The sequence below is a fragment of the Salmo salar genome, chromosome ssa23 (genome assembly GCF_905237065.1).
Source record: "Salmo salar chromosome ssa23, Ssal_v3.1, whole genome shotgun sequence".
NCBI classification, from domain to species: domain Eukaryota; kingdom Metazoa; phylum Chordata; class Actinopteri; order Salmoniformes; family Salmonidae; genus Salmo; species Salmo salar.
In genome coordinates, this window is record NC_059464.1 from 39,851,450 (window position 1) to 39,877,352 (window position 25,903).

General features: G+C 43.9%; 2 protein-coding genes across 4 annotated transcripts in view; both read left to right on the forward strand.

Annotated features, from left to right (window-relative positions):
* The window catches only part of LOC106584593 (tyrosine-protein phosphatase non-receptor type 5), a 69,520-nt gene extending 58,926 nt beyond the window's left edge, over positions 1–10,594 (forward strand). For both annotated transcript variants that reach the window (XM_014170059.2, XM_014170061.2), the window contains exons 10-14: positions 5,178–5,315; positions 5,424–5,534; positions 5,708–5,868; positions 7,371–7,484; positions 7,701–10,594. In XM_014170059.2, the coding sequence (XP_014025534.1) occupies positions 5,178–5,315; positions 5,424–5,534; positions 5,708–5,868; positions 7,371–7,484; positions 7,701–7,794 (618 nt within the window). In that variant the 3' untranslated portion in view covers positions 7,795–10,594. The remainder of the gene's footprint in view (positions 1–5,177; positions 5,316–5,423; positions 5,535–5,707; positions 5,869–7,370; positions 7,485–7,700) is intronic.
* Positions 10,595–12,591: 1,997 nt separating this feature from the next.
* LOC106584592 (dual specificity protein phosphatase 8) overlaps positions 12,592–25,903 on the forward strand; it is a 108,959-nt gene continuing 95,647 nt past the window's right edge. Inside the window, exon 1 of one of the 2 annotated variants that reach the window (XM_014170054.2) lies at positions 12,592–12,954. The gene's annotated coding sequence lies outside the window, so the exon portion shown is untranslated. Of the gene's footprint in view, positions 12,955–19,034; positions 19,247–25,903 lie in introns of those variants that run through there. The other variant, XM_014170055.2, reaches the window with a different exon arrangement.

Here is a 25,903-nt window from a genome sequence, read left to right on the forward strand (position 1 = left end):
AACTACCTACAGGTAGGTCTCTGTCTAACTACCTACAGGTAGGTCTCTGTCTAACTACCTACAGGTAGGTCTCTGTCTAACTACCTACAGGTAGATCTCTGTCTAACTACCTACAGGTAGGTCTCTGTCTAACTATCTACAGGAAGGTGTCTGTCTAACTACCTACAGATATGTCTCTGTCTAACTACCTACAGGTAGGTTTCTGTCTAACTACCTACAGGTATGTCTCTGTCTAACTACCTACAGGTAGGTCTCTGTCTAACTACCTTCAGGTAGATCTCTGTCTAACTACCTAAAGGTAGGTGTCTGTCTAACTATCTACAGGTAGGTTTCTGTCTAACAGCATACAGGAAGGTCTCTGTCTAACTACCTACAGGTAGATCTCTGTCTAACTACCTACAGGTAGGTGTCTGTCTGCCTACTGCTCCATCTCAACTAATTCATCTACAAGCAGTGCCGTCCCAGCCAATAAGCCACATAAGTGGACGATTAGGGCCCAGCGGCTTGTAAGCTAGGGCCTTGTGTACAAGTTTTCTCATCCATGGTCCTGTGAGAACTACTATGTTGCTGTCACTAGAACTACTGTGTTGCTGTTACTAGAACTACTGTGTTGCTGTCACTAGAACTACTGTGTTGCTGTTACTAGAACTACTGTGTTGCTGTTACTAGAACTACTGTGTTGCTGTCACTAGAACTACTGTGTTGCTGTCACTAGAACTACTGTGTTGCTGTCACTAGAACTACTGTGTTGCTGTCACTAGAACTACTGTGTTGCTGTCACTAGAACTACTGTGTTGCTGTTACTAGAACTACTGTGTTGCTGTCACTAGAACTACTGTGTTGCTGTTACTAGAACTACTGTGTTGCTGTTACTAGAACTACTGTGTTGCTGTTACTAGAACTACTGTGTTGCTGTTACTAGAACTACTGTGTTGCTGTTACTAGAACTACTGTGTTGCTGTTACTAGAACTACTGTGTTGCTGTCACTAGAACTACTGTGTTGCTGTCACTAGAACTACTGTGTTGCTGTTACTAGAACTACTGTGTTGCTGTCACTAGAACTACTGTGTTGCTGTCACTAGAACTACTGTGTTGCTGTCACTAGAACTACTGTGTTGCTGTCACTAGAACTACTATGTTGCTGTTACTAGAACTACTGTGTTGCTGTCACTAGAACTACTGTGTTGCTGTCACTAGAACTACTGTGTTGCTGTCACTAGAACTACTGTGTTGCTGTTACTAGAACTACTGTGTTGCTGTTACTGGAACTACTGTGTTGCTGTCACTAGAACTACTGTGTTGCTGTCACTAGAACTACTGTGTTGCTGTCACTAGAACTACTGTGTTGCTGTTACTAGAACTACTGTGTTGCTGTTACTAGAACTACTGTGTTGCTGTTACTAGAACTACTGTGTTGCTGTTACTAGAACTACTGTGTTGCTGTTACTAGAACTACTGTGTTGCTGTTACTAGAACTACTGTGTTGCTGTCACTAGAACTACTGTGTTGCTGTCACTAGAACTACTGTGTTGCTGTTACTAGAACTACTGTGTTGCTGTCACTAGAACTACTGTGTTGCTGTCACTAGAACTACTGTGTTGCTGTCACTAGAACTACTGTGTTGCTGTCAATAGAACTACTATGTTGCTGTTACTAGAACTACTGTGTTGCTGTCACTAGAACTACTGTGTTGCTGTCACTAGAACTACTGTGTTGCTGTCACTAGAACTACTGTGTTGCTGTTACTAGAACTACTGTGTTGCTGTTACTGGAACTACTGTGTTGCTGTCACTAGAACTACTGTGTTGCTGTCACTAGAACTACTGTGTTGCTGTTACTAGAACTACTGTGTTGCTGTCACTAGAACTACTGTGTTGCTGTCACTAGAACTACTGTGTTGCTGTCACTAGAACTACTGTGTTGCTGTCACTAGAACTACTGTGTTGCTGTTACTAGAACTACTGTGTTGCTGTTACTAGAACTACTGTGTTGCTGTCACTAGAACTACTGTGTTGCTGTCACTAGAACTACTGTGTTGCTGTCACTAGAACTACTGTGTTGCTGTTACTAGAACTACTGTGTTGCTGTTACTAGAACTACTGTGTTGCTGTTACTAGAACTACTGTGTTGCTGTTACTAGAACTACTGTGTTGCTGTTACTAGAACTACTGTGTTGCTGTTACTAGAACTACTGTGTTGCTGTCACTAGAACTACTGTGTTGCTGTCACTAGAACTACTGTGTTGCTGTTACTAGAACTACTGTGTTGCTGTTACTAGAACTACTGTGTTGCTGTTACTAGAACTACTGTGTTGCTGTTACTAGAACTACTGTGTTGCTGTTACTAGAACTACTGTGTTGCTGTCACTAGAACTACTGTGTTGCTGTCACTAGAACTACTGTGTTGCTGTTACTAGAACTACTGTGTTGCTGTCACTAGAACTACTGTGTTGCTGTCACTAGAACTACTGTGTTGCTGTCACTAGAACTACTGTGTTGCTGTCACTAGAACTACTATGTTGCTGTTACTAGAACTACTGTGTTGCTGTCACTAGAACTACTGTGTTGCTGTCACTAGAACTACTGTGTTGCTGTCACTAGAACTACTGTGTTGCTGTCACTAGAACTACTGTGTTGCTGTCACTAGAACTACTGTGTTGCTGTCACTAGAACTACTGTGTTGCTGTCACTAGAACTACTGTGTTGCTGTTACTAGAACTACTATGTTGCTGTTACTAGAACTACTGTGTTGCTGTCACTAGAACTACTGTGTTGCTGTCACTAGAACTACTGTGTTGCTGTCACTAGAACTACTGTGTTGCTGTTACTAGAACTACTGTGTTGCTGTTACTGGAACTACTGTGTTGCTGTCACTAGAACTACTGTGTTGCTGTCACTAGAACTACTGTGTTGCTGTTACTAGAACTACTGTGTTGCTGTCACTAGAACTACTGTGTTGCTGTCACTAGAACTACTGTGTTGCTGTCACTAGAACTACTGTGTTGCTGTCACTAGAACTACTGTGTTGCTGTTACTAGAACTACTGTGTTGCTGTTACTAGAACTACTGTGTTGCTGTCACTAGAACTACTGTGTTGCTGTCACTAGAACTACTGTGTTGCTGTCACTAGAACTACTGTGTTGCTGTTACTAGAACTACTGTGTTGCTGTTACTAGAACTACTGTGTTGCTGTTACTAGAACTACTGTGTTGCTGTTACTAGAACTACTGTGTTGCTGTTACTAGAACTACTGTGTTGCTGTTACTAGAACTACTGTGTTGCTGTCACTAGAACTACTGTGTTGCTGTCACTAGAACTACTGTGTTGCTGTTACTAGAACTACTGTGTTGCTGTTACTAGAACTACTGTGTTGCTGTTACTAGAACTACTGTGTTGCTGTTACTAGAACTACTGTGTTGCTGTTACTAGAACTACTGTGTTGCTGTCACTAGAACTACTGTGTTGCTGTCACTAGAACTACTGTGTTGCTGTTACTAGAACTACTGTGTTGCTGTCACTAGAACTACTGTGTTGCTGTCACTAGAACTACTGTGTTGCTGTCACTAGAACTACTGTGTTGCTGTCACTAGAACTACTATGTTGCTGTTACTAGAACTACTGTGTTGCTGTCACTAGAACTACTGTGTTGCTGTCACTAGAACTACTGTGTTGCTGTCACTAGAACTACTGTGTTGCTGTCACTAGAACTACTGTGTTGCTGTCACTAGAACTACTGTGTTGCTGTTACTAGAACTACTGTGTTGCTGTTACTGGAACTACTGTGTTGCTGTCACTAGAACTACTGTGTTGCTGTCACTAGAACTACTGTGTTGCTGTCACTAGAACTACTGTGTTGCTGTTACTAGAACTACTGTGTTGCTGTTACTAGAACTACTGTGTTGCTGTTACTAGAACTACTGTGTTGCTGTTACTAGAACTACTGTGTTGCTGTTACTAGAACTACTGTGTTGCTGTTACTAGAACTACTGTGTTGCTGTCACTAGAACTACTGTGTTGCTGTCACTAGAACTACTGTGTTGCTGTTACTAGAACTACTGTGTTGCTGTCACTAGAACTACTGTGTTGCTGTCACTAGAACTACTGTGTTGCTGTCACTAGAACTACTGTGTTGCTGTCAATAGAACTACTATGTTGCTGTTACTAGAACTACTGTGTTGCTGTCACTAGAACTACTGTGTTGCTGTCACTAGAACTACTGTGTTGCTGTCACTAGAACTACTGTGTTGCTGTTACTAGAACTACTGTGTTGCTGTTACTGGAACTACTGTGTTGCTGTCACTAGAACTACTGTGTTGCTGTCACTAGAACTACTGTGTTGCTGTTACTAGAACTACTGTGTTGCTGTCACTAGAACTACTGTGTTGCTGTCACTAGAACTACTGTGTTGCTGTCACTAGAACTACTGTGTTGCTGTCACTAGAACTACTGTGTTGCTGTTACTAGAACTACTGTGTTGCTGTCACTAGAACTACTGTGTTGCTGTCACTAGAACTACTGTGTTGCTGTCACTAGAACTACTGTGTTGCTGTCACTAGAACTACTGTGTTGCTGTTACTAGAACTACTGTGTTGCTGTTACTAGAACTACTGTGTTGCTGTTACTAGAACTACTGTGTTGCTGTTACTAGAACTACTGTGTTGCTGTTACTAGAACTACTGTGTTGCTGTTACTAGAACTACTGTGTTGCTGTCACTAGAACTACTGTGTTGCTGTCACTAGAACTACTGTGTTGCTGTTACTAGAACTACTGTGTTGCTGTCACTAGAACTACTGTGTTGCTGTCACTAGAACTACTGTGTTGCTGTCACTAGAACTACTGTGTTGCTGTCACTAGAACTACTATGTTGCTGTTACTAGAACTACTGTGTTGCTGTCACTAGAACTACTGTGTTGCTGTCACTAGAACTACTGTGTTGCTGTCACTAGAACTACTGTGTTGCTGTTACTAGAACTACTGTGTTGCTGTTACTGGAACTACTGTGTTGCTGTCACTAGAACTACTGTGTTGCTGTCACTAGAACTACTGTGTTGCTGTTACTAGAACTACTGTGTTGCTGTTACTAGAACTACTATGTTGCTGTTACTAGAACTACTGTGTTGCTGTCACTAGAACTACTGTGTTGCTGTCACTAGAACTACTGTGTTGCTGTCCACAGGGTTACGGGGGTGAGGAGCGGGCGTACATCGCTACCCAAGGTCCTACAGTCAACACGGTGGGAGATTTCTGGAGGATGGTGTGGCAGGAACGCTGTCCTATCATCGTCATGATCACTAACCTAGAGGAGAAGAATGAGGTAGGGAGGGAGGGAGGGAGGGAGGGAGGGAGGGAGGGAGGGAGGGAGAAAGAGAAACACCAGAGGTAAATGTCCATGTGAACTCTGGCTCTCTGTTGCCCCTTACAGAAATGTACAGAGTACTGGCCTGAGGACTCTGTGTCCCATGAGGGCATCCTGATCACGGTTGTCACGGTAACCCAGGAGGATGACTACAGCCTGAGGGTCTTCACTCTGAAGGTGAGACTAATACTACAGTATGCATCTATACACCAATGCCAAGAACACCAAGGACATCACAGGAGGCTGCTGAGGGGAGGACGGCCCATAATAATGGCTGGAACAGAGCAAATGTAATGGCATCAAACACCTGGAAACCATGTGTTTGATGTATTTGTGTGTGTGTGAGACAGTGTGATGGAGAGGAGCGCAGCCTCAGGCAGTACTGGTACACTTCCTGGCCTGACCAGAAGACACCGGACAAAGCCCCGCCCCTCCTGGAGCTGGTACAGGAAGTGGAGCAGGCAAGAGAGGAAGCTCTGCCCACCAGCGGCCCTGTCATTGTCCACTGCAGGTGGGGTTGGAAACACAGACATTATACCCACACATATTACCGTCCGTAGGGAGGATGTCTTCGTGGATTTTTTGGAAGGTCTGTGCTCCTAGAGATAGAAGACGTGTGGCAGCATTGGAAGGTCTGTGCTCCTAGAGATAGAAGAGGTGAGGCAGCATTGGAAGGTCTGTGCTCCTAGAGATAGAAGACATGAGGCAGCATTGGAAGGTCTGTGCTCCTAGAGATAGAAGAGGTGAGGCAGCATTGGAAGGTCTGTGCCCCTGGAGATATAAGAGGTGAGGCAGAATTGGAAGGTTTGTGCCCCTGGAGATAGAAGAGGTGAGGCAGCATTGGAAGGTCTGTGCCCCTAGAGATAGAAGACGTGTGGCAGCATTGGAAGGTCTGTGCCCCTGGAGATAGAAGAGGTGTGGCAGCATTGGAAGGTCTGTGCCCCTGGAGATATAAGAGGTGTGGCAGCATTGGAAGGTCTGTGCCCCTGGAGATAGAAGAGGTGTGGCAGCATTGGAAGGTCTGTGCCCCTAGAGATAGAAGACGTGTGGCAGCATTGGAAGGTCTGTGCCCCTAGAGATAGAAGACGTGTGGCAGCATTGGAAGGTCTGTGCCCCTGGAGATAGAAGACGTGTGGCAGCATTGGAAGGTCTGTGCCCCTAGAGATAGAAGACGTGTGGCAGCATTGGAAGGTCTGTGCCCCTAGAGATAGAAGACATGTGGCAGCATTGGAAGGTCTGTGCCCCTAGAGATAGAAGACGTGTGGCAGCATTGGAAGGTCTGTGCCCCTAGAGATAGAAAACGTGTGGCAGCATTGGAAGGTCTGTGCCCCTAGAGATAGAAGACGTGTGGCAGCATTGGAAGGTCTGTGCCCCTAGAGATAGAAGAGGGCAGCATTGGAAGGTCTGTGCCCCTAGAGATAGAAGACATGTGGCAGCATTGGAAGGTCTGTGCCCCTAGAGATAGAAGACGTGTGGCAGCATTGGAAGGTCTGTGCCCCTAGAGATAGAAGACGTGTGGCAGCATTGGAAGGTCTGTGCCCCTAGAGATAGAAGACGTGTGGCAGCATTGGAAGGTCTGTGCCCCTAGAGATAGAAGATGTGAGGCAGCATTGGAAGGTCTGTGCTCCTAGAGATAGAAAACATGTGGCAGCATTGGAAGGTCTGTGCCCCTAGAGATAGAAGACGTGTGGCAGCATTGGAAGGTCTGTGCTCCTAGAGATAGAAGAGGGCAGCATTGGAAGGTCTGTGCTCCTAGAGATAGAAGACATGTGGCAGCATTGGAAGGTCTGTGCCCCTAGAGATAGAAGACGTGTGGCAGCATTGGAAGGTCTGTGCCCCTAGAGATAGAAGAGGGCAGCATTGCAGAAATGCTCTAAAACCATGGTTGGTCAGGTCTAATACATTAATGGTTCCTCCTCCTCCTCTTCATCCTCCTCCTCTTCATCATCATCATCCTCCTCTTCATCATCATCCTCTTCTTCCTCATCTTCTTCTTCATCCTCCTCCTCCCAGTGCTGGGATAGGTCGGACAGGCTGTTTCATCGCCACCTCCATCCTGTGTAAACAGCTGAGGAGTGAGGGCGTGGTCGACATACTGAGGACTACCTGCCAGCTCCGCCTCGACAGGTCAGTCTACCGTCTGTCTTTCTTTACACCTGTCTGTCTTTGTCTCTTTCCTGACACCTCTGTGTGTGTGTGTGTGTGTGTGTGTGTGTGTGTGTGTGTGTGTGTGTGTGTGTGTGTGTGTGTGTGTGTGTGTGTGTGTGTCTGTGTCTGTGTGTGTCTGTGTGTGTGTGTGTGTGTGTGTCTGTGTGTGTCTGTGTGTGTGTGTGTGTGCGACAGAGGCGGGATGATCCAGACGGGTGAGCAGTACCAGTTTGTTCACCACGTCCTCAGCCTGTACGAGAAGCAGCTGTCCCACACTGCAGAGGAGTAGAGCACCACACCTGTACCTCCATCTTAATGTCACCCTTTAACGCACAGACAACAACAACATCCTGCCCACTTCCATTTCAGAGGCCCACATACGAAAAGCCCAATCTTGATTTGAGAACTTTGCTTATAAGGCAAAACAGAAACTGCTGAGGTTGAAGTTTCATTATGCTGCCAGAAATTAAATAAAACAACTGCTATGAATGAAAACTATTTTACTGATTTGCTTTGCGGACGATGCTCTAAAAGTAGTGATGATGAAACGTTCTGTCACTTCTAACTCAAACGTTTGTTTTCACACTTGCCAGAGGTCTATCCGGGATATCTTATCCGGTATGCCCTATCAAGTGCCAGTTCATTTTGGATTATTCAGATTCCTCCAGATCAGAAAATGTTCAGCCTATATTAAAACAGTGATGTTAAACAATCGCACAGTGAGGAGTCACATGTTCGTCTGAAATGTAAGCATACCAAACTATCCCCTATGAGCAGGATGAAAAGACATGCTCACTGGGTCTCTTTATGTTAAAACAGTAAAGCAGGCCTTTCAAACTCCTGGTGCAGTCAGGAGTCACCTCATCTTCAGTTTGAATGGTGCTCCGTGTTCATTACCATTGACTGAGCCATGTACAATAGAACTCTACAGAACCATAGAGGAATGTAACCATTAGGTAACTAGGCATTGTGTGCAGTCCCTACAGTATTACAGTGTCATGTGTATGTGCAGTCAGTCTGTCATCATCATGACCTCCATGGTGTCATCATGACCTCACACAGAGGCATCATGTGACCACCGAGACTGAGGGGGCGTGTGCATGTCTCATCTCCTGAGTTCACACATGAGCTGTTAGGACCGTCACATAGTGGAAGAATCCAGAGATAGAGGACTAGCAAAACTTGCCCCTGTTCTTTTTTTAAAGGTGTAAAATAGCCTGGGTGCCAGTCTGCATCGGCTCGGTGACAAGCCCTTATGGAATTGTCATGCCTTGACCATAACAATGGAGTCAGCAAAAGCACAAACAGGTCTGGGACCAGGATAGGAGTAAATCAGATATGAGCAGAAAAGTACAAATGTAAAGGCTGCGAGAAGAAACAACACTTCAAACTGGAGTTTATCTTAACCCTATTTGATGGTTTTCCTTTCTTAGTTGTTATTTCCCCTCTCACAAAGGATAGATGCTGGGAAAACCTGACCCCCCTAACCCTTCCCATCAGTGCCCCCTCAGTGGTGTTGGGATGATGACACATCTACTCTCAACAGTAGCCTAAACACATGCGTGATGTTAGCTGCCCATGATTGTTGTATAGATAGGCCAAGCCTAATCCGTATGAAGCACAACAGACCAACGATGGTTGTGTCTCTGATGTTCAGCTGTAAATGTTCTTTTCTGTATCGTGTTTTGACTGTGTTGACTTAAATGGATTGCATGTGCTGTATGGGACTCTCGTAAGTCCACAATCAAAGCGAAGTGATTGGTTGTCCAGCTTTCCGTTGTGTAAGGGTTCTCCTATTATGTTGCAATGCTTTTGATACAGTTTGCTTTTGTGAAACCAACCAGAGATATTTTTAGAACATTTTGATACAATCCTTTCGAGTAGATGCCTTGTGTATAATACCACTTACACCACAATGGAATGTAGCTCATACTGTGGTCAAACCATTGGTTTATATCGCAAGATTTGACAGATAAAAAAAATGTGACAACTAACTAAGTTACCTTACAACAACAAGAAAAAACACAGACTATGTTTTGTCTACAGTATTACTTTGATGCCTCTCGGCTTTGCTTTAATATGCTTTGCTTTATGTGTCCAAGATTTTATCTTGTTTTCAGTTTTCACAGAGTCCTTAAACATTCCCCATATCAATTTAATTACATAAGGAAAATCACACTGTGGTTTCACTCTAAATGTTCACGCTGTAGTTAGGACATGGAGTGTGGTTTCTCTTCAATGCCAATGTCCATGAGAGGAACAGCTTGCAGCCATGGTTTAGATGTGGTTAACACCTCCAATACTTAATATTCTGACCTACAGTGTGGTTTCTCTTGGTGTGTAACTGATTGAATTGGGGCCTGTGACTCTTGGCCAGACTGGCTTCACAACAACATGAGAAATAATATGAGCTATGTGTATGGCAGCTAAAACAATGATTAAGAGTTGTATGTAAGAAATCTCTAACAACTTTTATCTTGATTGAATACAACTGGTCAATTACAGCGAACATCACCAGGAGACAATCACCTTGTTTTGGTTTTAAAGGCATCTCAAGAAATCAGCACTAGTACTTCATCCTCTGATTTGAAACTGACAAAATGTTGAGTTTTGAAGATGGAAAATAGTTGAAACTTGGAGAAGCTGGAAATTAAACTGTGAAATCCTTTCTTGATAACGCTTATTGCAATTGATCCAACAGCTTCACTTTGAGTGCTTGTTTCCTGTGCTGACCGGGTCTCATTCTCGTGATGTAAAAGAAGATAGGTCAAATTGAAATAGCCAATCCAGTGTGCAAAATCGGTTGAATAGACGTGGAAAATATGTCTCTTTGGATGAAAAGATGTTGAAAGTACATCTTTTTGGTTGAAAATATGTTGAAAATACATTTTTTGGGATGAAAAGATGTTGTAAAGGTGTCCTTTTGGTTGAAAATAAATGTAAAGCCAGTTTTCAACCAGTTCTGCTCACTGGGAAAATATCAGACATACTCCAACCAACCAGCAAACAACCTACTCCTCTCCTCTGCTACTACAGTATTGCTTTAAGTTGTGAGTTTTTGCATCCAAATAAAAGTCGATTTTCATGAATCTGTGTTGTCATTTCTCTAAGAATTCTTTGTCTGACTCTAAATAGAAAAGTTAAAACAAGTTTTAAAAATAACACATTTATGTGAATGCCTTTATCATAGAATTACTTCAGTAATGGCACACTTACATGGAGGATTTACCCTAGGCTTTTACCCAACATGCTCAAACTTTTCTATTTCCATATACGTAGCCTGGCACCCGTGTCTCACTGGGCCATGGGTCCAGCGGACCTGGAGCCAAGGCAAGGCCCTGGGTTCTTTTCAGCGAGCATTTACATAACAATGGCTAACTGTGAACTTTAGCACTTCACAAAGCAACAGTCTTGAATGATGCAAAGGTTGTAGATTCTGCTTGCCACAAGTCTTTAGTGTCACACTCCTGATGGAAACACAATAACACTAGAGCTAACATGAACATAAATCACCCTGGTGTGGGGGTAAGTCTAGATGGAAAAGCACCACGAGGCAACACAGAGGCTGAGACATGAGAATCCCAGCTGCAGCAGTTGCCAGTTGAAGTAGACAACTATGACCACTAGATGTCAGTCTATACAACGTAATACAGTGCTATATTGTGCAATGAAAACAACACATAAAGAACGTCCCGTTTTATGAGAAAAAAAGACGTGTAAATCTCACAATGAGCATTGACCACCACCACAATAATATGATTATATTTATATGGATCTAATGCACTTTGGTATAGTGTTGATATTGCTACTATATTTCTTGAATAGGCCTATAGTAACAGTGCAATTACAATGTAATATATTGTCGCTAACAAAAGGCCAGGGAAGCGAACCAGAGTCGCTGGTGTGAAAGGCGAACACCCTACATATCACCCAATAGGTTTAACCCACATGGAGGGAATTGGAATGTGGTTCATATAGTGATGATCACTACAATATGTTTTCATTCTGTTGGGTAGTGGTGAATGTTTATTTTTCCCCTTTTGTTGCTTTTTTGTTTAAAGCTGCAATATGTATCTTTTTTTGGGCGACCTGACCAAATTCACATAGAACTGTAGGTTATAGATATGTAATTCTCATTGAAAGCAAGTCTAAGACTCTGTACAGCTGTTCTATGTGAACTATTTCTATGCTTCCCATTCTTACGTTTCGTTTTTGCATCTTTTAGTTTCAGTTTTGTACACCGGCTTCAAACAACTGAGAACACAATATTTTGTGTTTATGGAAAATATATTTAGATGGTACAATGATTATCTACACTATACTTTGTTATTTTGTCACATAAACTGAAATTAGGCGAACTATTCGAATTTTAGCAACCAGGAAATGGCAGCGTGATTTCTGCATATTGCACCATTAACTGGCTATTCTTTATTTTCATTCACTGCATTGTTTCCATATTAGACTCAGCCCCTGTCTTGGCTCTCTCTCATTTTTTTCCTATATCCAATTTGGTCCCTCTTGACATTCTCATAAAACGTGTCTTCGTTTTATTAATGGTAAAGTCATGAAAAAAAAAACATTCTTTACATTGGAAATTGTGATTTAGTTCAATGCTCTTATAGCCAACGGGGTATACATATTTGTTACCTTTATTTAACTAGGTAAATCAGTTAAGAACAAATTGTTATTTACAATGACGGCCTACCGGGGAACAGTGGGTTAACTGCCTTGTTCAGAGGCAGAACAACAGATTTTTACGTTGTCAACTCGATCCAGCAACTTTTCGGTTACTGGCCCAACGCGCTACCCACTAGGCTACCTGCCGCATATCCTAGGATTCCGCACACCCATCCAGCAACATTTAATCATGGTTGGACAAAATCGCCTTTTCCTGTCTCAACAAAGGTGCATGACCCATACCATCCCTGTGTGTGATCTCCCGGCAGCCCGCCGCGCCGCACGTCTCCTTTAAAAACCAGAGTGTCTCTTTAATCCATGGCTCAAAAGGCTGACGTCAACTAACCCCTGAGCCACAGGCTCGGATTGGTTGAAGGTGACGTCAACTTGGATTTTTCTCTCTCTCTCCCCTCTGAACCATGACCTCATCCTTAGTTCATTTTAGTGCTATAGCTCACCTTCTGTTCTCCCGGGACGTTAATGCCTAGTAAATGGAGACTGCTTATCTACAATTGCGGTCACACTGCATGCCCCATATGCGAAACAATTTATTATTGTGCTTTAATGTGTTTCGCTCCGTTCTATTCTAGCGCTGTCAACTTTGCACGGGGACAGTAAAGGCTCAGCTGTCGCACATTATTCCATTGCCCTCGACCCATGACAAGTAAACAGTGACCAAAGTTAAAGCGCTTTGAAGAGGGCTGACATGGCACACTGTTCCTTTACACATGGAGATTAGCTGATCACAAATCACCAAGCCAGGGAGACAGAGGTGAGTGTCTATGTTTGTGGACCCTTCCTGTTGTGCAGTGTGTGATCAGTCAGCTATCTGTCAAATAATTCCTACACTATAATTGCTGCTAAATATTACGTTAGCAGGGGGTTGCTAGTTGGCTAGCCACAATAGCGCGCTGCTGCAGCTAGTCCGCCAGTGCGCAACCCCGAATAATAGAAATAATCAAACCTGGGCTTATTTCAGCTTTATTTTGACAAATAGCTTACCGCTTCTGTTCGCATTTTCTCTCTGAATATTATGGTTGGTCGAATGCAGTTATTTTTCTGTTTTTGTTTTGGTGCCGTTAATCATGTGCACAGTGGTTGTTTTTGCGTGCACATATCCACACGTCACAAGTTCACAATAGAAGAGTCTACCGCACCGCACTGTATCATTCTCCATTGACACACCGCGTGTATAATTTCATTGTCATTATCAAACCATTCACCTTTTTGTGAGTTAAAGAAATACCACTAAACATTTTGTCACGATCATATCTATTCCATAGCTGGGCTTTATTGTTGTCTCCATTGGGTTTATTGTGGTGTGCTGCTCTATTCTCACCATCTCTATGCTGAGACTGGGTGACAGAGAACTACAAATAGATTGTAATTTGTTTGTTTTCCATCCAATATTAGCCTGCCGTTATTGTTATGATCATGGTATTATTTTGCAATAACATAAGGTTATAAAACAGGCTACTGCTATTTGCGTTTTTGTTATGTAGAGAAATCATTGATTAGAGAAATCAAATTTATTTGTCACATACAAATGGTTAGCAGGTGTTAATGCAAGTGTAGCGAAATGCTTGTGCTTCTAGTTCTGACCATGCAGTAATATCTAACAAGTAATATAACCTAGCAATTTCACAACAACTACCTTATACACACAAGTGTAAAGGAATGAGGAGATGATCAGCTAAAGTAGGCCACCTCTGTGTTATCAAATCAAAGTGTATTTGTCACGTGCGCCGAATACAACAGGTGTAGACTTTATAGTGAAATGCTTACATACAGGCTCTAACCAATAGTGCGGAAAAAAAAGTTTGTGTGTGGGTAAGTAAAGAAATAAACAACAGTAAAAAGACATTTGAAAATAAGAGTAGCATGGCAATATACAGACACCAGTTAGTCGGGCTTATTTGAGGTAGTATGTACATGTGGGTATGGTTAAAGTGACTATGTATATATGATGAACAGAGAGTAGCAGTAGCGTAAAAAGAGGGGTTGGCGGGTGGTGGGACACAATGCAGATAGCCCGGTTAGCCAATGTGCGGGAGCACTGGTTGGTCGGGCCAATTTGAGGTAGTACGTACATGAATGTATAGTTAAAGTGACTATGCATATAAGATAAACAGAGAGTAGCGGGGGGGGCAGGGGGAGGGCACACAATGCAAATAGTCCGGGTAGCCATTTGATTACCTGTTCAGGAGTCTTATGGCTTGGGGGTAAAAACTGTTGAGAAGCCTTTTTGTCCTAGACTTGGCACTCCGGTACCGCTTGTCATGCGGTAGTAGAGAGAACAGGTAGTAGAGAGAACAGGTAGTAGAGAGAACAGTCTATGACTGGGGTGGCTGGGGTCTTTGACAATTTTCAGGGCCTTCCTCTGACACCGCCTGGTGTAGAGGTCCTGGGTGGCAGGCAGCTTTGCCCAAGTGATGTACTGGGCCGTACGCACTACCCTCTGAAGTGCCTTGCGGTCGGAGGCCGAGCAATTGCCGTACGAGGCAGTGATGCAACCGGTCAGGATGCTCTTGATGTTGCAGCTGTAGAACGTTTTGAGGATCTCAGGACCCATGTCAAATCTTTTAAGTTTCTTGAGTGGGAATAGGCTTTGTCGTGCCCTCTTCACGACTGTCTTGGTGTGTTTGGACCATTCTAATTTGTTGTTGATGTGGACACCAAGGAATTTGAAGCTTTCAACCTGCTCCACTACAGCACCGTCGATGACAATGGGGACGTGCTCGGTGCTCCTTTTCCTGTAGTCCACAATCATCTCCTTAGTCTTGGTTACGTTGAGGGATAGGTTGTTATTCTGGCACCACCCGGCCAGGTCTCTGACCTCCTCCCTATAGGCTGTCTCGTCGTTGTCGGTAATCAGGCCTACCACTGTTGTGTCGTCAGCAAACTTAATGATGGTGTTGGAGTCGTGCCTGGCCATGCAGTCGTGGGTGAACAGGGAGTACAGGAGGGGACTGAGCACGCACCCCTGGGGAGCTCCAGTGTTGAGGATCAGCGTGGCAGATGTGTTGCTACCTACCCTCACCACCTGGGGGCGGCCTGTCAGGAAGTCCAGGTTCCAGTTGCAGGGTGAGGTGTTTAGTCCCAGGTTCCTTAGCTTAGTGATGAGCTTTGAGGGTACTATGGTGTTGAACGCTTAGCTGTAGTCAATGAATAGCATTCTCACATAGGTGTTCCTTTTGTCCAGGTGGGAAAGGGCAGTGTGGAGTGCAATCGAGATTGCATCATCTGTAGATCTGTTTAGGCGGTATGCAAATTGGAGTGGGTCTAGGGTTTCTGGGATAATGGTGTTGTTGTGAGCCATTCCCAGCCTTTCAAAGCACTTCATGGCTACGGACGTGAGTGATACGGGTCTGTAGTTATTTAGGCAGGTTGCCTTTGTGTTCATGGGCACAGGGACTATGGTGGTTTACTTGAAGCATGTTGGTATTACAGACTCAATCAGGGACTTGTTGAAAATGTCAGTGAAGACACCTGCCCGTTGGTCAGCACATGCCCGGAGCACACGTCCTGGTAATCCATCTGGCCCCGCAGCCTTGTGAATGTTGACCTGTTTAAAGGTCTTTCTCCCGTTGGCTACGGAGAGCGTGATCACACAGTCGTCCGGAACAGCTGATGCTCTCATGCATGCCTCAGTGTTGCTTGCCTCGAAGCGAGCATAGAAGTAATTTAGCTCTTCTGGTAGGCTCGTGTTACTGGGCAGCTCGCGGCTGTGCTCCCCTTTGTAGTCTGTAATAGTTTGCAAGCCCTGCCACATCCGACGAGCGTCGGAGCCGGTGTAGTATGATTCAATCTTAGCCCTGTATTGACGCTTTGCCTGTTTGATGGTTCGTCGCAGGGCATAGTGGGATTTCTTGTAAGCTTCCGGGTTAGAGTCCCGCACCTTGAAAGCGGCAGCTCTACCCTTTAGCTCAGTGCGAATGTTGCCTGTAATCCATGGCTTCTGGTTGGGGTATGTACATACAGTCACTGTGGGGACGACGTCCTCAATGATCCTGCCCCTACCCTGTTCATCAAAGCATTCAGAGGGGTCCTACCTCCTGCACTAGGGGATAGCCCATTACATCTGGGGATAGCCCATTACATTAATAGAACAGATATTTCCATTCAAACCAGTTCTATTTAGATATTGTGTTTACTAACACAGGAGTAATGAAGGCCTAGATCACACTTCCACTCACGGCTGGCAAAAAATAACTAATTGAAAGGATCGCCCCCCCCAAACTAAGCCACACATTCAATATAATTTCTCAGTGTGCCTTGCCAAGTGAATTTTAGAGTTGTTGTAAAAATAAAAAAAAAGATACCTTTTTCATGGTGTCCAATTGGTAGTTAAAGTCTTGTCCCATCGCTGCAACTCCTATGCAGACTCAGGAGAGGCAAAGGTCGAGAGCCACGCGTCCTCCGAAACACTACCTAACCAAGCCGCACTGCTTCTTGACTAAATGCCGCTTAACCAGCCACACCAATGTGTTGAAGGAAACACCGTACACCTGGCGACCACGTCAGAATGCATGCACCTGGCCTGCCACAGGAGTCGCTAGAGTGCGACGGGACAAGGACATCCCTGCCAGCCAAACCCTCTCCTAACTCCAACAACGCTGGGCCAATTGTGCACTGCCCTATGGGTCTCCCAGTCAGCTGTGACAGAGCCTGGACTCAAACCAGGATCTCTAGTGGCACAGCTAGTAACTGCGATGCAGTGCCTTAGACCACTGCGCCACTCAGGAGGCCCAACATTCAATATCATTTCTCAGTGTGCCTTGCCTTTGAGTGAATTGTGGCATTACCACCAATTACTGTAGTTGTTAGTGACAGAGAAACATTGTTGAATTCGTTCATTTTCAGTCCTGTGGACTTCACCAAGTGAGTTCCTACTGTAGGAGAATGTTATCATTACAATTATACTCTTTAATTGTAAACTGACAGTGTTATTGTAACACCTCAAACAACACTATAAATATTACACTGACAAATTAACACTAGGTAACACTGGCTAAAATGCTGTGTGTGTTCCACAGATTCCCATCCCATTTGAGGTCTGTAGATGACGTTATTGGGAAGTTAATGATTAACTTGGATGATGTTACCTCATCGTTGGGTGTACTCCAGTTGATCCCTTTGTGTTTGCTTTCCCTCCACAGGCTTATGTGTAATTATTGACCTGAAGAAGACAGTCAGCACAGCCAGCGTTGTTTATTTGACATGTATTGCATAGAAGTGAGTTAATTGTTTTAAATGTATTGCAAAGCATTCTTCCTGAACAATTTGAGTTAAAATAATTTACTCAGTTTGAGACTTCTGGTCATTTTTTTAAAGTCACGTTTCATTACTCCTGGGCTACTACAGCACCCAAAGTTTCATCTATATTTTGGATAGCATTTTCCTGAACCTATTTTGTTATTCTTCTCCTGGTTAGTGTATGAACCTGTTCCGATATACTAGTATTGGTCAGTAGTGTTGGAGCCAGCTCTAGACCCTGTGGTGGTACCCTACCCTACAGTACCCACTACACAGCATCCTCCCTCTGTCCTCCTCGTGCCCCTTGCTCTCCCCAATACGGGCTGTTTCCATGGAAACCTAGCAATCTGCTCCAGTCAGTCCCACCTGTTTCCTACTTATTCTCTTCTGTACCTCAGAGTTTTAGAAATAAAAACAGGCTTCCGCTGGTTATTTTAGGTAGTTAGGGCTTTTTCTTCTAAATCTCTGAGGGTTTCTAAATGCAGGATGGAGGAGTCTAGTTGTGCAGGGTAGGGATTGTCAATGTGGTTTGCTATGTTCATTAGTATGCTGCGTTGCCATGTTGGATGGATGAGGATGCTGAGGTTGGGGGCTCCCCTTCTCTCCTCTCCCCTCCCTTTCAGTCTAGACAGACAAAAGCGAATGAGAAGCGAGCTGTGATGCAATGATGGTGTGAGTTTGTACCTCTACAGATCTAACCTGCACACCCCTCCTCTCCCTGCTGGTACCTCTCTCCTGCTCAATACTACACCCCTCCTCTCCCTGCTGGTACCTCTCTCCTGCTCAATACTACACCCCTCCTCTCCCTGCTGGTACCTCTCTCCTGCTCAATACTACACCCCTCCTCTCCCTGCTGGTACCTCTCTCCTGCTCAATACTACACCCCTCCTCTCCCTGCTGGTACCTCTCTCCTGCTCAATACTACACCCCTCCTCTCCCTGCTGGTACCTCTCTCCTGCTCAATACTACACCCCTCCTCTCCCTGCTGGTACCTCTCTCCTGCTCAATACTACACCCCTCCTCTCCCTGCTGGTACCTCTCTCCTGCTCAATACTACACCCCTCCTCTCCCTGCTGGTACCTCTCTCCTGCTCAATACTACACCTCTCCTCTCCCTGCTGGTACCTCTCTCCTGCTCAATACTACACCCCTCCTCTCCCTGCTGGTACCTCTCTCCTGCTCAATACTACACCCCTCCTCTCCCTGCTGGTACCTCTCTCCTGCTCAATACTACACCCCTCCTCTCCCTGCTGGTACCTCTCTCCTGCTCAATACTACACCTCTCCTCTCCCTGCTGGTACCTCTCTCCTGCTCAATACTACACCCCTCCTCTCCCTGCTGGTACCTCTCTCCTGCTCAATACTACACCCCTCCTCTCCCTGCTGGTACCTCTCTCCTCTCCCTACCCCTCCGCTACTCCCTCTCTCCTCTCCCCATCCCACCCCTTCCATCCTATCCCCTCTTCACCCCTCCTCTCCCCTCACAGCCTCGTCCTTGTTGTCCGCACGAGAGAACGATTGAGGATGAGTGAGGGAGGGGGAGAGTGAGAAAGGGAGGAAGAAAAAGGGAGCTAGGGAGGGCGGGCTCGGGCGCCATTAGACATATGCAGCGGTCAGTGTGTGTTGCGCTCAACAGCAGCAACACAGAGAGGATATGATCACGTCTCATCCTGCTCTCTAGTACTGCACTGTCTGTCTGGAGGACTCCACTGACATAGCCATGCTATGGGGATGTCATAAGGCATGGTAAGGATGACACAGGGATGCTAATATCCTTGGTGCAGTGAGGCTACACTAGCTGCTAGCTAAGGTGAGGAAATCAAATCTGCATTTGTATTGGTCTTGGGAGAGAGGAGGGGGCGTGTGTGGATCTTTGTTTACATGCATTGCATGTGATGTGTTTTGTACTATGTGTTGTTGTGTGTGCTTTACTTGTATCCCCTCTTACATGTCAAGAGACGGTAGAGGCATTAGTGAGCACAAGATGTTGAAAATACATATTTTCAACCAAAGATACATTTTCTATGTCGTTTCAATGTCTTTTGCTCTGTGTACTGTAGTCCCAGTGTCCTTGTGTTATGCAGGAGGACTCTGTTAGCTCTAGCAGTCTACATATAGAAGTTAGTTAGCTCTTCCATGTTCCAGATGCTGTGCTAGCACTGGGCACATTGCCAAGCAGCCACTGTAGATAGATTGACATCTATGTCAGATTGCTGCCCACTTGCTGGTGTAGGAGATGATGGAAGAAAATACCCTTGTTATATAAGAACTACTAGGAAGACATGGGTACGCTAATGGATGTTGTGTGCTGTTGACAGTTTCAAATACTCTTATCGTGACACACTCTATTCAATCTGAATCGCTGAAGTTCAGAGTTACAGCGTGATTCAAATTTAAAGGCAATGTTCCTGCATTAGCGGAGACTGCATTCACGGTAAACACTGCATATGTCGGCTCAATTGGAAAAACATGAACATTTCTATCGCACAATTTGTAATGCTTCAGCGATACAGATTGAATAGAGTTAGTGATGGAGATTAATAAGACTGTCGGTTTCACACCTAATTCTGTAAGATTGAGAAAGACTAATTTCAAACGCTTTTTTTTATAAAGCCCTTTTTACATCAGCAGATGTCACAAAGTGCTTATACAGAAACCCAGCCTAAAACCCCAAACAACTCTCTTCTATCTCTCTTTCTCTCTCTCATACCTCTATATCAGGGTTATTCAACTCTCACCCAACTAGGTCCGGAGCCTGCTGGTTTCTGTTCTACCTGATCATTAATTGCACCCACCTGATATCCCAGGTCTAAATCAGTCCCTGATTGGGAGAGGAACAAAGAAACAATGCAATGGAACTGGCTTCGAGGTCCAGATTTGAGTTTCTGGGCTCTATATTCTATATCTCTCTCATCTATCTCTCATCTCTTCTATCTCCATCTCTATCTCTCATCTCTTCTATCTCTCATATCTCCATCTCTCTCTTCTATCTCTTCTATCGGTCCTATTTTCTATCTCCATCTCTCTTTTCTAGCTGTCCTGTTTTTGGTATTTGGTATTTTATTAGGATCCCCATTAGCTGTTTCAAAAGCAGCAGCTACTTTTCCTGGGATCCACACAAAACATGAAACATGACATAATACAGAACATTAATAGACAAGAACAGCTCAAGGACAGAACTACAACAATCTCCTGTTTCCTTCTCTCTCTTCTATCTTCAATCTCCATCTCTCTCTTCTACCGGTCCTGTCTCCATCTCTCTCTTCTACCGGTCCTGTCTCCATCTCTCTCTTCTACCGGTCCTGTCTCCATCTCTCTCTTCTACCGGTCCTGTCTTCTATTGGTCCTGTCTTCTGTCTCCATCTCTCTCTTCTACCGGTCCTGTCTTCTATTGGTCCTGTCTTCTATCTCCATCTCTCTCTTCAGCATATCACCCTGCATCTCACTGTTGGCTTGCTTCTGAAGCTATACAGCGTTGGTCCTGGTTAGTCCCTGGATGGGAGACCAGATGCTCCTGGAAGTTGTGTTGGAGGGCCAGTAGGAGGCACCCTTTCCTCTGGTCAAAAAAAAGATCCCAATGCCCCAGAGCAGTGATTGGGGACATTGCCCTGTGTAGGGTGCTGTCTTTTGGATGTGACGTTAAACAGGTGTCCTGACTCTCTGTAGTCTCTAAAGATCCTATGGCACTTATAGTAAGAGTAGGAGTGTTAACCCTGGTGTCCTGGCTAAATCTGGCCTTCATACCATCATGGTCACCTAATCATCCACAGTTTACAATTGGCTCATTCATCTCCCCTGTAACTATTCCCTGAGTTGTTGCTGTAAATGGGAATGTGTTCTCAGTCAAATTGCCTGGTAAAATAATGGTTAAATGAAATTCTATCTCTCTCTTCTATCAGTCTTATCTTCTATCTCCATCTATATAGTAGCTGTACTGTAAAATGTACAGTAAATTGCTGGCATCAATTGGCCAGTAAGATACTGTAATTTATTTTACAGTACAGCTACTATAATCTATTTTATGCAAATCCATTTTACGTACCAAAAATGTTGATGTAATCAATTTGACAGTGTATTACTGGAATTACCCATGCAGCGACATTTTACCCAGTGTTTTTTCAAGTACATTTTTTTACATTTACATGTACCTTTTGGTCATTTAGCAGGCACTCTTCTACTTAGCAACTAAGTTGATAAAAAAAAATAAAAAACATATCACAGTCATTGCAAGTAAAACGTTTCTGTAACCGTTACTGAAAATGTTGTTATAGTTAAGGATACATTGGTCTTCAAAATAATTGTAATTACAACAAGATTCACTACATGGCCCAAAATATTTGTATGCCTGCTTGTTTAACATCTCATTCCAAAATCATGGGTATTAATATGGAATTGGTCCCCCCTTTGCTGCTATAACAGGCTCCACTCTTCTGGGAAGGCTTTTGCTAGATGTTGGAACATTGCTGCGGGGACTTGCTTCCATTCAGCCACAAGGCCATTAGTGAGGTCGGGCACTGATGATGGGCAATTAGGCCTGGCTTGCAGTCGGCGTTCCAATTCATCCCAAAGATGTTCGATGGGGTTGAGGTCAGGGCTCTGTGCAGGCTGATCTCGACAAATCATTTCTGTATGGACCTCACTTAGTGCATGGGGGCATTATCATGCTGAAACAGGAAAGGGCCTTCCCCAAACCTTTGCCACAAAGTTGGAAGCACAGAAGCGTCTAGAATGTCATTGTATGCTGTAGCGTTAATATTTCCCTTCACTGGAACTAAGGGTCCAAGCCCGAACCATGAAAAACAGCCCCAGATCATTATTCCCCCTCTACCAAAACTTTACAGTTGTCACTATGCATTGGGGCAGGTAGTGTTCTCCTGGCATCCACCAAACCCAGATTCATCTGTCGGACTGCCAGATGGTGAAGCGTGATTCATCACTCCAGAGAATGCTTTTCCACTGCTCAAGACTCCAATGGCGGCGAGCTTTACACCACTCCAACCGATACTTGGCATTGCGCATTGTGATGTTAGGCTTGTGTGCGGCTGCTCTGCCATGGAAACCCATTTTATGAAGCTCCTGACGAACAGATTATGATTACATTGCTTCCAGAGGAAGTTTGGAACTCGGTAGTGAGTGTTGCAACCAAGCACAGAGGATTTTTACATGCTACGCACTTCAGCGTTTGACATTGTTGCTCCTAGACGTTTCCACTTCACAATGACAGCAGTTACAGTTGACTGGGGCTGCTCTAGCAGGGCTGAAATTTGATGAACTGACTTGTTGGAAAGGTGTTATCCTATGACGGTGCCATGTTGAAAGTCACTGAGCTCTTCAGTACGGGCCATTCTACTGCCAATGTTTGTCTATGGAGATTTTATGGATGTGTGCTCAATTTCTTTTTTTACACCTGTCCGCAACGTGTGTGACAGGGTGTCCACATACTTTTGGCCATGTTGTGTATCTTATAATCTATCTCTAACCATCTCTGGATAGTGCCAATATAATACTGAGATATTCACAGCAACTTGATGCCAGAGCAATGAAGCGGAGCAATAAAAGTGAACATTTTAAACTGTAAGAAATGTATTTAAACAGCATTTTACTGTAATTACAAGGGATTAGAGTGAGAATGTTGGCTGTAAGGATTTGCATATTAATGAATACTTGGTGTTTTGTATGAATTGCACTTCTTGAAGCCTAACAAAAGGTTTCCCAACTGGCTATGATGACAAGGCAAAACATACCAAATGTACATAGGTAAATGTTCAACCGTTACATTTTTAAGACCCGCTACAACTCTGATCTTTTCCTTTCATACAGTTAATTATTTAGGAAATACTACCACATATCAGTTAACATGGAACAGCACTCTCACTAACGGGTGCAACAAATATAGCTTCTTACAAGGCACTCGTTAAAATATGTTCACGTCCCAGTGATTTGTTCTACTCCCACAATACACTGAGTGTACAAAACAGAAGGAACAGCTGCTCTTTCCATGACAGACTGACCAGGTGAAATCTATGATCCGTTATTGAAGACACCTGTTAAATCCACATCAAGCAGTGTAGCTGAAGGGGAGGAGACAGGTTAAAGAAGGATTTTTAAGCCTTGAGACAATTGAGACATGATTTAAGTGCCTTTGAACAAGGTATGTTTGCAGGTTCCAGGCACACCTGTTTGAATGTGTCAACAACTGCAATGCTGCAGGGTTTTTCACGCTCAACCGTTTCTCGTGTGTATCGAGAATGGTCCACCACCCAAAAGACAACCAGCCAACCTGACACAACTGTGGGAAGCATTGGAGTCAACATGGACCAGCAGTCCTGTGGAACACTTTAAATGCCTTGGAGAGTCTATGCCCTAATGAATTGAGGCCGTTCTGAGGGCAAAAGGAGGTGCAACTCATTATAAGGAAGGTTTTCCTAATGTTTTGTACACTCAGTGTATTGCTCCGCAATGCACCATCATTTACAGAATGCTGTAGTAAATATAACAGCGTAGCAATACAGTTCTTTATTCTTAAATTGTATCAAATAAAATCAGTAATTGCAAATAGTGAATATTTAATTATATATTACACTATGCCAACTGATATATGGTGTTTTCTATCATTTTCACTTTAAGCCTTAACAAAGGCTTCTAAACTGTCAATACTACCGGGCAGAACAGATCAAAAGGACATGGCTAGCCACTCAACCGTTAAAGGTTTGTGACTTGCTGCCACTTTGATCTGTTCCCTATATACGTTTAATTGGTAGGGAATCACTACCGCATATCACTTAAATTGGTACAGTACTCTCATTAACAGGTGCAACATATATAGCCTCTTATAAGACACGCCTCAAAATATGTTAATGAGCAAGAAACAACAATACTGTGCACCCAAGGTTTTTGGCTCTCTACAAAATGCAGTATGGTTTTGTATTGTATTTTGAATTCCAGTAAAGTACTGACAGCAATTAGCTTGTAAGTTACTGTAGAGTTTCAGGATAAGGTATCCCTGAAGTACCGTATATTGCCGTATTCTGTGAGGGTACAGCGTTCTCACTCACGGAGTGAAACAAATATAGCCTCTTATAGCACACATTTTCCCACAATGCATCATAATTAATACTGTAAAACACATGTATGGTATTTTACTGTGCATTCTACAGTGTTTTACTGTTGAAATTACAGAAAAGTCTTAGTGTGCTGTTACTGATAAGAAAGCTAACAGTGTAGCCTTGAGCTAGATGTGTTGTTAGGCTGAGAGTTCCTCACAGAATAACAACCCTTCCTTCCACATCTCCTCCCTGTGCCGTGGCGATAATGTCATAGTAGGGGTTAGAGGTTGTTGATTAGATCATGGCCCCTGTCCATGGACACTGCTGACCAGATCTCTCTCTCTCTCTCTCTCTCAAAATTCAAGGGCTTTATTGGAAACACATGTTAACATTGCCAAAGCAAGTGAAGTAGATAATAAACAATAAAAATTAACAGTAAACATTACACTCACAGAAGTTCCAAAAGAATAAAGACATTTGAAATGTCATATTATGTTTATATACAGCGTTGTAACGATGTGCAGATATTTAAAGTACAACATGGAAAATAAATAAATATAAATATGGGTTGTCTTCACAATGGTGTTTGTTCTTCACTGGTTGCCCTTTTCTTGTGGCAACAGGTCTCTCTCTCTGTGTTTCTCTCTCTCTGTGTGTTTCTCTCTCTCGCTGTGTTTCTCTCTCTCGCTGTGTTTCTCTCTCTCGCTGTGTTTCATTTTCTCTGTGTTTCTCTCTCTGTGTTACTCTCACTCTGCTTGTCTCTCTGTGTCTCTGTCGCCCACCAAGTCCCTATTGGATAGGACTGAATGTTTCTTGTTTTTCTCTCACTCACGCACACGTTTCTGTCTCCCACCTCGCTCTCATACATACAAACAGAAATTCTTTCCCTTTCTCTCTCACATACTCTTTCTTCCTCTCTCCCACTCCTTACACACATGGTGCCCTTCTTTCTCTCTGTCTCCATCTCTTTCACCTCTCTCTTCCTCCCATTCTCTCTGTGTAGTACATGGTTGTCAGTATGTAAATGGTGCATTTCTACTCTCCAGGAAAGCTATACTGGCTACTGTTGTTGTCGTGGAGATGTTGTCCTGATGCATTGTTTACAGTCCTGTTTTAGCCGAAACCTCTGTTTCTTCATGGGAAAGCCTCTCACTCCCCCGTTCCTCTCCCTTTTACACTCTCTCTCGCTCACTTTCTCTTTCGTCTGGGGTGTAAACCTTCCTTTACACAGTAAGCGAGAGGAGAGGTGACATGTATTTTTCATGACGCAGCGTAGCAGAAAATAAATAAAATAATATGGCTGCTCTGCACCATCTTATGTAAAGTAGCACTTTCTGTCACCCCATCAGACAGTACCTCGGAATGTAATGTTTGTCCATGGGATTTCCTCAAATGTTTGGTCTACACTGTGTATGTGCATG